Consider the following 12,235-nt stretch of genomic DNA (forward strand, 5'->3'; position numbering starts at 1 on the left):
ATTTTATCTTTCTATAGGAGTAGAAAGTTGTTTTTGAATTACTTACGTTATTTAGAGGAAGGCCAAAAAGACAGGGACCTCACAATTTGACAGCATTAACCATTATTTCTAAAATTTACTGAAAACGTTTTCGTCCATATATTTCTGGTAAGCTTTTTTGAGTTGCCATCCAACAAAGTATTGTCTTGGGCCTAAGGATAATTTTTCTTCAAAAAATTTTGTATATTTCTACTGACCTGTTTGTGCTTTGAAATATCTAAAACGGTGGGAATGAGGGAGGGTTCAAGATCTTTGCTTTTTATAGAACTAATGCAACTAATGTTTATTGTGACAAAAGGGTGAACTCAACATTACGTTTTTGTCAACATTGCGTTTTTGTTTTGAGTAGAAACTTGTTTTCGAATACTTACGCTATTAAGAAGAGATAAAATGGGACATCAAGCTTAAACAGCTCTTGCTATTCTTTCTAAAATTTCTTAAAAGCGAAGTCTTAATTTCTTTTAACGAAGTTTAATAAAGTTTTACCGAAGTTAAAATTTCTTATTTCCTCCATAAATTTTTGGTGACGTTTATAGGGTGGCCATGACAGTGCAAAGGGCAAAACAGTGTCACTTACCTACAGTAGCGAAAATAAATAACAGCCGCTCATTATTTTTTGGTGATCACAACACTGCAGAACTTTTCACGATTAAGGATTAGACAGTTAGAGGTATTACCGTAAAAAAAATTCTTTTATTCTTGCCAAAGGAGGAAAACAAACAGACGAGGGTTTTTGTCCTTTCATTGCTTATCACGCAAGATGCCACACTCGTACTCTTTTTTATACCTTCTGGGTAATAAATAGAACACGAGGTAAAATAATCGACAAAAAATACCAATTCCAGGTGCTATTTTCCGCATTTATTTTCTCTTCCACATTTTTATTTTACTCTTCACGTTTGTATGAAGCCTATAAAGTGTACAAAGAAGGAATAACGGTTCTTGTAAATACCCTGGGCTAGTACCTACAACCTGTCAAAATTGCTAAACAAATATAATGATACGGCTGTTCGAACAATGATCTTGTCTTTGTAATGAGGTTATTAAGATTTCAAAGTACCAAGGACATCAAAATGAAAAGCGGTTTTTGCTCCGTGGACTCATCGTAGATCTGTTCCTGCTTGAAAACCGCTATTTTCTTAGGTTTTTCTTTTGGTTGTTTCAAAATTAGGAGCTTTTTTGCGCATTACCATATTTCAGTCAGTGTTGCCACGTTGAATCATGAAAATATATCTACAAAACCGGTTATTTAAATTTGACAAAGCTTTTCACTCATAAAAATTCAAACATTAATAATCTGTTGATTTCTAAAGACAACTATACCTTCAAAGGAGAGCTATACTTTCTTATGCTATTTGGCCAAACAAATTTTTAGCTTATTTTTGTCGTTTTTTCACCTATGTTGCTTTTATTAATTTCATTTTTTTATTTCAATTTTCAATCCTACTACAAAAACTGCATAACTGAAAACGGAACTTTTTTCTTTTAAAGATTTCATTTCTGATATCTCCACATTTTTTCAGTATATTTGTGTTTCTGTAAGTTTTCACTTAAACAATCCAAGCATTCAATTAAAACTTCAATTTAAAAAAATTGAAAAATCCAAAATAATTCCAATAAAGTGAAATATGTCAATTTAGAAATTAAATTCAAAATAAGAAATTTAATACGAAAAATTAGAATATTAATTTTCTAATTTATTAAAATAAGATATTAAATACAAAAAAAAAATCAAAATTCAATTTTAACAATTCAAACTTCCTTTTCACTATGCTTGGTATTTTAACTTTTTCTGGCTTTATATTTTATTGCTGAAATTATAATCCAATTAAAAGCAACTAAATGTTCCAAATCTATCCTCCTGACATAGCTGTTTCTATCTCTGCAGGCTCTTGTCTTTTTCATCTGTTTTTCTGTTTTACTTTATGTCATTTATTCCTAAAGTTACGGTCTGCCGTTACCTCCCTTTCTCATCACCGTTCCATATCAACTGTATCGTGAACCTTTCCTGTTTTTTGTCGTAAATCAGTCTATTTTTCTAATATTTATGATCCTTGATTTTCTGGAGTCTTAGAGAGAGACCCAGTAGAAAAAAAAGATTGAAGGCTGGAATTCCATGTAAAAATGGGTGTACTCTCTATTTTTTTTCTGGGAATAAGTTATTTGTCATGTTTATTACTAAAATATCCACCTGGATGCAAATATTTGTCATTTTGAAAAATTATATAGTAAATAAAAGGTTTATTTATATTTATGCATATGTCTTTTTCTCTTTTTTTTCTGTAGAAGGAATTCTGATGAATAGTTGAATTGCGCGTTTTTTACACTTCAACGCCAAAAGGTAAAATAAAAAAATACAACTGTATCAGTGTTTGTTTTTTATTCTTACACATCCCCCCACCCACCCGTGTCTATTAGAACGACAAAAATTAAGGCAGATATAGTTGTAAATAGTTTACGCATCTAGATAAAAGAACGTGTGTTACATTTTCATGCTAAAAGAGGCTAGCTTATTCACATGAAAGTATGGATTGGCGTGAAAGATTCAATGAACGAGAATGAGCGAATGAGTTTACTCCTCCCCCTAATTTTTGACGCTAGAATTTCACGCATACCAGACTAAAAGCTTATTAGAATGAAATAAATACAGTTAGATAGTCATTCTAAGTGATTACTTTCATAGGCCGCGCAATCGCGCTGCCTAAGTAAAGAACGATGTTGACACAACATATTATTATTTTTATTTTTTTTTTCGGTTATATACCAGGGCACTTCGTATCTAAGGATTTGTCATAGAAACTTCGAAAAGGGCTCGTTCGATAGGAATTTGGAATAGCTAGTGCCCTTTTTATTTGTCGAAAGTGATTGAAAGGCAACTAACACCCAATTCCACGCCCACCATTTCCCCAAACACATCCAATCAAAATTTTGAGGTAGCCATTTTGTTTAGCATAGTTGCTTTCCACATAGAAATTATGTTTTTGAGGAGGAATTCCCCATCAGCCCTCAGGGAAAGGGTTGTAAGTTATGCACTGGGGGCATATAAGATTTGTATGTCGTAGAAACTTCAAAAAAGGCTCATTCGATTGGAAATTCAAAGGGCTGGTACCCTTTTTAATAGTCGAAAGTGATTGACCCCCCTCTCACGCCCACCTTTTCCCCAAACACATCTAATCAAAATTTTGAGATAGTTATTTTGTTCAACGTGGTTGAAAGTTCTGAAAATTAGGTCTTTGAGGATGACAACTCCACCACAGCCCTCAGGGCAAGGGTTATAAATTATGTCCTGGGGGCATATAAGGTTTTCATAGAAAGCGTTGTCGTAGAAACTTCAAAAGAGGCTCATTCGATTGGCAATTAAAATGGCTAGTGCCCTTGTTAATAGTCGAAAGTGATTGGAAGGCAACTAACACCCCTTTCACGCCCACCATTTATACAAACACATCCAATCGAAATTTTGAGATAGCCATTTTACTCAACGTACTTAGGTCTGTAACTTAGCTCTGTGAAAGCTCTGTAACTTATGTCTTTGAGAATGATAACCCCCTCAGAGCCCCAGGGCAAGGGTTATAAGTTATACCCTGGGACCAAATAAGGTTTTTTTATAGAAAATGTTGTCGTAGAAACTTCAAAAAAGGCTCATTCAATCGAAAATTGAAAGGGCTAGTGCCCTTTTTAATTGGCTAGTCGAAACTGATTGGAGGGCAACTAACCTCCCTCTCAGACCCACCATTTCCCCAAACATATCCAATGAAATTTTGAGATAGCCATTTTTTTCAACTTAGTTGGAAGTCCTGGATATTATGTCTTTGAGGATGATCAGCCCGGCAAGGGTTGTAAGTTATGTCCTGGGGGCATTTAAGGTTTTTATAGAGCGTTGCAATAGAAAATTCGATAGCTTCGAAGGGCTAGTGCCCTTTTTATTAGTCAAAAGTGATTGGAGGAAAACTAACACCACTCCCACACCTAACATTTCTCCAAAAACATTCAATAAAAATTTTGAGATAGCCATTTTGTTCTACGTAGTTCGAAAGTCCGGAAATTATGTCTTTGAGGATTACACTCCCCCCACAACCCTCAGGGCAAGGGTTGTAAGTTATACCCTGGGGCATATAAGATTTTATAGTAAGCATTGTCGTAGAAACTTCAAAAAGGGCTCATTCGCTTGGAAATTGAAAGCGCTAAAGCCCTATTTAATAGTAAAAAGAGATTGGAGGGCAAATAAAGTCCCTCTCAAGCCTACCATTTCCCCAAACACATCCAATCAAAATCTTTAGATAGACATTTTGTTCAACATAGTTGAAAATTCTGGAAATTAGGTCTTTAAAAAGGACTCATTCAATTGGGAATTGAGGGATCTAGTGCCCTTATTAATAGTCAAAAGTGATTTGTGGGCGAATGCCCCCCCCCCATACCAATCATTTCCCCAAACACTTCCGATCAACATTTTGATATAGCCATTTTGTTGAACGTATTTGAAGGGTCCGGAAATTATGTTTTTGAGTAATGACAAACACCAACAGCCCTCACGGCTAAGGTTGTAAGTTATGCCTTGGAGGCATGTTGTCATAAAAACTTCAAAAAGGGCCCTTTCGATTGGAAATTGGGAGGGCTATTGTCTTTTTTAATAGTCAAAAGTAATCAGAGTGAGAATCCCCCCTCCCCAACGGCCAGTTTCCCCAAACATTTCCGATCAGCATTTGGATATGGCCATTTTGTTCAACGAAGATGAGAGGTCGGGAAATTATGTCTGTGAGGATGAAAACCCTCCCCCCATAACCCTCATGACAAGAGTCGTAAGTTATGCCCTTGGAGCATATAACGTTTTTATAGAAAGTTTTGCCATAGAAGCTTCAAAAAGAGCTCATTCGATTGGAAATTGAGAGGACTAATGCCTTTTTTATTAGCCGAAAGTGATCAGTGGGCAAATGTCTCCCTCCACGGCTATCATTTTCCCAAACGCTTCCAATCAAAATTTTAATATAGCCATTTTGTCAAGCCTATAGGAAAGGTCTGGAAATTATGTCTTTGAGGATAACAAATCCCCCCAGCCCTCAGGTCAAGGGTTGTAAGTTGTGCCCTTGGGACATATAGGGCTCTTATAGAAAGTATGGTCATGTAGACTTCAAAGGGGGCTCATTGGAATGGTAATCAGCCCCTCTGCTTTCTAAAAGCCAGAATATAATTTGTATTTATAATTTTTTACAGGCTCGTAACTTTCGATGGGTAAGACCAAACTTGACGACTTGAATATTTTAAATCAGCATTAAAATCCGATTCTTTTGATGTATCTATTTGTATCAAAATTCCGTTTTTTAGAGTTTCGGTTACTATTGAGCCGGGTCACTCAGGGCAGGCCATTTTATTTAAAGTCAGAGCAGCAGCTTGCTAATTTGAATACACAGGATAATTTATTGGCATCTGAAATTGGTGATGCCGTTGGCTAATTATGGTGCTCTGCAGGGTGAAGCTACAGTATTTCTATTGGGGGGGGGGCAAGAGGGGGTGCTATTGAAGAAGATGTTATTCAAGCGGTAATGAAGAAAAGTAACTATTTAGAAAACCCGGTACTTGACTTACTTACTTGACTTAAAGCTCTTGCTTGGCAGCGTCGCCAGCGTAGACGGAACCAGACGTCAGCGCCGTTAGTCGTCTCCAGAGTGGCCTGTTTTGTGCCAGGGTAGGAGCTTCACTGGTGTTAATAGCCCCACACCGTGAATTGATCCTGGGTGATATCCGCCCATCTCATACGTGGTTTACCTCTGAGGCGTTTTCAGCCGTTTGCAGTTGGATCAAAGTCAAATATAACTCGGGCAGGTGTTTCAGTGGGTAGGCGAAGTAAATGACCGTACCAACGCAGCGAGCGGGACTCAAGCTGTTTGGACAGGGGTGGTAATTTAAAGGATAAGAGGATATCCGTGTTTCGCACCCTATCGAGCCACCTAACGTGTTCAATTTTGCGGAGGTGTTTTGTCTGGACAGTATCTACCTTCATGATCTGCGACTGCGTCAAAGGCCAATTCTCTGATGAGTGCAACACAACACTTGCTACCGAAGCAGAGTAGATACGACCCTTCGTGAGACGGCTGATCTGGGGTTTGTGGAATATTGTTCTCAGTAAGCGGCCGAAAACGGCGTTCGCCTTTGCTGATATCTCTTGCTGATATCTCTGCATCTAGATTTCTGTTTGAGCAAACAATTGAACCAAGGTAGGTGAACTGCTTGACTATCTCAACATCTTGGCCACATTCTTCTATAGTTATCAGTGGGCTGCAAGGTGTCTTGTCCACAGGTAATATTTTGGTTTTGGTCCAGTTTACATTTAAACCAAGTTTTCATGCAGCAGAAGCCAGCGTTTCCAGTGCAGTTTTGATGTCAGTGAGATTTTCGCATACCAATGCAACATCGTCAGCGAAGTCAACATGTGCCAGCACTCTTTCAGCAATATTAATATCAAACAAATGCGCCAGCAGTGTTTTGTTAAAAACATGGTCTATGACACAGTTGAAGAGTTCGGGAGCAGCAGCGCAGCCTTGCCGAACACTATTTCTAATTTGAAAATGTGATGAGAGCTGGTCATTTACAAGAACAGCACTTTCGGTCTTATTCTATAGTTCTTTGAACAGATTGAAAATTTTCTTAGGTACTCCAGCAGATTGAAGGATCAACCACATTGACAGTCTGTCGACAGTGTCGAAAGCATATCGAAAATCGACGAAGGCAATGTGAATTTAACGCTACTTGGCTACCTGGTGAATTTCAAAACATTACGCAATACGTTATAAATCATAAACACACATAAGACAGTCATACAAATCAGTATAGGTGTTTGGCTTTTACTAAAATTATCAGCAATGAGGTGCTGCAGACGACAGTGGTATAGCGTAAATAAGCTTTTTGGTGGGAGAAGATAATTGTCCTATACGCTCAACTTTTTTTTCAGCCGGATTCACCACTAATGCTGCAGAATATATCTCCCTCCACTTCCCACAACCCCCACGCCCAGCACAGGATTCTCAATCTCATAAATGAGTCAAGCTCTATTCTAATATTCCTGGGTATCGCGCTTAATTTGCTTATAAAATTTAATTTGTTATACTGAACTTTTAATAGACGGGATTTATAGAAATATTATTTATGATTTTTTTTATTATTAAATTGATTTGTTTGTGGTTCCTCCGATTTATATTAATAAATAGTATTGATATCAGCGGGCCACATGAAGCCGAAACAAAAATCATAGGGAGTGCAATAGCGCTGCCTAAGTAATAAGTCAAAGTATTACCACAGATTATGTAACATTATGTAGTGACATATTCCCAACATTTAAATATTCATTGTATATTTGCCTTCTTATTCTTCAATGATTCTGTTTCTGTCCTATTTGCAGATGTAGAGGGTGTATTCATTTCCACCTTTGAAAGTTTTAAAACAAGAGAATCTAACCTTGAACTAATAGATTTTAGGAAGTAAAAACACCTTAAATATCAGGGAAAAAATTAACCTGAGCAAATGTGGTGAAACAGAAAGTATAGAACATTTTTCAAGTTTGCAATTAATTTGGCTCACATTTTTACTTGATGATAAAGTTTCAAATCAATATATTTGTAAAAATTTTAATGTGGAACATATTATGAAGTGCAATGGACCCCTCTTTTTCACGTTTTCCTTACGTTAAAAACGAGCCTGGATTAAAAAAAAAAACAATCTGCTCAAACTAAAGTGCAAATTTGACACTTAAAACGAGTAACAGTCTTAAAGCTACTTAATAAATTATATTTTTTCCAAATTATTGGGGGGGGGGGCAACTATGTCCCCCCTTGTACCTCCTCAACGACACCACTGGTGCTCTAGAAAATCAAGTAAACAGATTATAGACTGGTGCGATTATTAATTTTTAAAAATGGTATGCAAGAAAAACAAAAGCTATTAATATAGGTGGAACAAAAGTGGGAAAAATCTTTGTTGATATATTATCTCCACTTTTTTCATCCCAAGAGCTGTAAACTAAACTTAAAAGAATTTTTTTCTTAAATATAGACAACTATGGTTGTTATAACTGGAAAAAAATAAGATCAGATTTCTCAGGAGGCCCGCCCCGTTGAACGAAACCAAAAACTTGTTAGAGTTAAAAAAAAAAAAATTGATTAGGGTATTTTCCATGGAACACATGAACTCTATTTTGCCTATTGTTTTCGCACGAAACTGGAATTGGCGAGCAACTATCCACACTTTTGATGCAGTTGTGTCATGGTATTAGCAAACAGCCACAGCCGGTTTTAGATCCCGAAGTACACGGGCATGGGTACCGAAGACCCGATTTTAGTGAGAACCGAATGTTGGGGAATTGAATATATTTTATTGCCAAACAATTTCTTTACCAATTCATTTCTTTCTTAAGTGCCTTTAAAATGACAAATCCACCTTTGCAACTTTAATAAACAAACATGAACAATTGCACCAATCTTACAAATAACACAAACCTGCTCAACCCATGGAAAGATCGCTGTAAATGTCATTAGTATCTTATCACAAAACATCAATATTTCACCCTTTTTCCAGTAGAAAAAAACGTAGAAGCTTTGAAAGGTTTACAATCCCACGGCCTGGCGCTTGATTCAGGTCGTGGCAACAAATTTATTTCCAGTAAGGTTAAAATCCTGACGAGAGACAAAACATATCTTCTAATTAGACAATGCTTTTAAAACAGCAATGCATCTCGAGTCGGCAAGGAATGCGAGAATGTTCTCTTCCAGCGCAACCAAATTACCGATTTCTTAATTTGTCATTTCGATTAGACCTGAAAGCAGGACCGTGTCCAGGGTTTTTGTTGGAGTGAGGGGTATTCTTTTTTAAAGTAAAATCAAGTTGCCATCAAGGTATGGCTAATTGGAGATAAAGCCAAGACCGATAGTCTGAGTGGGAGGCAAATCTGGCATAAGCCCGTTTTAGGATTGTATAATAATTATCACTTGTCGATATATAAATCTATCTTCCATCCGTCCATTCATCCATCCTAGGGCAGAACTAAAGTGGATTTTCATTGAACTAAGGGATGAAAGTTTGTACAAAAATGTCTTTAAAAACGCATCAAGAAATTTGTCTTTATGCATTTGATTACGTTTTTACGAGTCGGACAAATATTTTTGGGGGTGGGGGTTCAAGCGCAATAACCCCTCCCTGAATACGGCCTTTCCTGAAAGTACTTCTTTAAGAATATTTTGTAGACCATTGGCCTCTTCGCATAACTGTCTGTATGCTTAACTCGGATTGTCAGATTATTAAAAGGAAAGGACTATTGATTATAAAAGATTCTTATGATTCGGATTCGTGGGGAGCAAGGGGGTGAAGGGGGAGAGGGAAACTCAGTATCGATGAGAGATGGAGACTGGGTTTGGTATTATTGTTTTTGTTTTATATTTGCACATCTATAATTGTTTTTAATCCAGTTGTTTGATTTTTATTTCTTTTCGCATTTCTATTTTTATTTGTATTCATTATTATTTACTTTATAGTTCTTTTATTTATAAAACCTTTAACTAGATTTTGATTTAAAAGGAAAGAAGTTATGTGATTTTTAGCGCGACCGTAAACCCTAAAAAAAAATTAACTTTTTGAAGCAACTTTTTGGATATTTTTTAATCTCTTTTAATCTCTATTAACCTTTAAACTTTTTAACCTTCTTTAACTTTGTTTTAACATTTCTGAGGTAACCTTTTCTCTCCTTCTTTTTTTAGCACTGAGGACGGCTTGGCGAAGGTCCTTGCCGAAATATCTGCTTTATCTTTTCGTTTCGCTTCTCTCCCACTAGCTGAAAGTCACCTTGGTTTCTTGGTTTCTAACTAATTTGTTATACTTTTTCGTTTTTTTTCGCTTTTTATCAAACGTCATACTTATGCCAGTGTTGTCTTAAAACATATTTGTGCAAAACTTAAATGAAAAATAAAACAAAATATGGTTTATAAAAAAGATGAAAAATAAACAGCTCAGGTATATTTTTTAAGTAGAAAAACAAAGTATTTTAGGATTGTTTATGCTCGTATAATCTGAGTTCGCTTAATTTGATTGGACTTCTGGAAAATAGGCCAAATCCAGTGAACAGATATTTTATTTTTGTTTTAAAATGGATAATTGACGACTGCATTTTAGAAATATCAGAAGTAAATGGGTCTATGTGAATATTAGAGCTATAGACTAACTTCAGAAATTGCATGATAGCAGGAAATTGTTAGGCTGATATTTAAATAAAAAAGTAAATCTTTTCCACTCGAAGTAAGGAGGAACAAATAGCAAGAGTTATGTTAGGGTTAAACTTGAAAAATGTCTTTTAACTGGGCCTATTCGTCTTATTAGAGGACTCAGACAAGGTTCTTTCTTAAGTCCTACTATGTTTAACATTCTTACGACCGCTGTAACTAGGAAAATTAATGGTGGAATTTATAATGACCTTTGTGATTTTATAATCATAATCTGAGTTCGTGCCCCAGCCATTTAAACATTTGCCTCTCAATTACTTGGACTATCTGTCTTGGCTTTTCTCTGTCTACAATTACCCAGCCCAGTCTTGATGCAACCTAAGTAGAGGAGGGGGTGCCAGTCGTGACCCTACACCATATATGGGCATAGAATACTGTCAGTACACCAAATAAGGGCATAGAGTCATTAGGGAGAACACGTGGTTAATGGGGTCAATGACCTAAATTTATTGCGTAATCAAAGTGTGTCAACAACAACAACATCGACCTTGACATTCGCTGAGAGCGTGCACTTACAACAACAACAACATCGACTTTGGAACACCTGTGCTGTCGACCTCAATTCACCTATCGTGAATCAATAATTCCCCTTAGAAACAACAAATTAATTCCCCTTTCTTGACAGATCAATCAACCAATGACATCATCTGTCAGACTTTAACAATTTCCAGGCGAAGAAACGATTCTCCAGGAATAGATCCAAGTCATTAATGTCATTGCCTCGGAAACAACTCTTTTGGTCGAACTCCAAAGGATATTAATAGCCAAAGGCCATGGAAACAATTCTCCAAGAAACATCTTAGCGATGAATTGTTTTAGCACGGGAATCAGGTTTCTTATTAATTTGAAATGCATTAGCGCAGAGATGCCAAAAACAAAAGGAACACGCTGAATTACGTTTAGGGATTATTTGGGCGAAACTGTTTTAGACACGTTATGGAACTATTTCGGCGAAACAGTTAGAGACATTTTAAAAGATGATTTTTGAAGAGATTTTAAGGGTGAAACTCTGTGGTCGTTATAATACACAAGTTTCATTTGAACAGTGTTGTGAGGTCCTCTAACCCAACCCCAAAGGGTTCCAATCCTCCTACACCAACCCCGAAGGAAGCCCCCGGTCCTCAAAGGCCCCCCAAGCTCCCAAAGGACCACCGGCGCCCCCAAAGGCCCACCCAGACCCCCAAAGGCCTTCCCCGGGCCCCCCAAAGGCCCATCGAGCTCCCAAAGGACCAACGGGGTCCCAAAGTCCCTCCACCGGTCCCCAAATGTCCCCCAGGCCCCCAACTGTCCCCCCGGACCCCCAAAGGCCCTCCCTGTGCCCCAAAGGCCCTCCCTGTGCCCCCATACCCTTCCTCGAGAACCACAGGTCGGCCGAGCCAGAGAAGCACTGCAGGGAGGTACTAGGGACCAGAACCGCATCAAAGGAGGTGACACAAGGAGGAGCTGCACTTAAGAGACCCGTCGGGTGGGGAGCGACACAGAGAGACCTTGCGGTACCCCACCACTGGATGTAACATAGGGGATGCGATGAAAAAAAAAAAGTAAACTTAAACTTAAACATTTCGAAATGTTATCCCCACAACGCCCTCTTCAGACCCCCAAAGGTCCTCCCCTGGTCCTCAAAGGTCCCCCGGGACACCAAAAGGACCACCCGGCCCTCAAGGGCCCCCGGATCCCCAAACAACCTCCCCGGCCCCCCCCCCAAAGAGTCCCCTCTCCATTTTTTAATACTTTTTTATGGCTTTATTATATCTTTTCAGAACAAGTTCCAGAACCTATTTTCCAGATCCACTTTTCAAAGACAACTTCAGAGCAAGTTACTTTCTTAATGTCCCTCCTAAACCCATTTTGCAACTTGAAGTACTTATCATTTTCACTCACAACTATACTTTACAGCTTTTGGGATACCTCAACACCAAGAAATACTTTTCAAAGACCAT

The 12,235-nt window shown here is 37.6% G+C and overlaps 1 protein-coding gene across 1 annotated transcript; it reads right to left on the reverse strand.

Moving 5' to 3' along the window:
- Positions 1 to 5,812: 5,812 nt before the first annotated feature.
- LOC148954867 (uncharacterized) lies at positions 5,813 to 6,214 on the reverse strand. Its single transcript, XM_089105412.1, has one exon. It carries the CDS (start codon positions 6,212 to 6,214, stop codon positions 5,813 to 5,815), a length of 402 nt encoding a protein of 133 aa, XP_088961538.1.
- Between the last annotated feature and the right edge of the window lie 6,021 nt (positions 6,215 to 12,235).

Source organism: Artemia sp. Qi Xiang Cuo, chromosome 2 (genome assembly GCF_049724085.1).
Source record: "Artemia sp. Qi Xiang Cuo chromosome 2, ASM4972408v1, whole genome shotgun sequence".
Classification (NCBI taxonomy): domain Eukaryota; kingdom Metazoa; phylum Arthropoda; class Branchiopoda; order Anostraca; family Artemiidae; genus Artemia; species Artemia sp. Qi Xiang Cuo.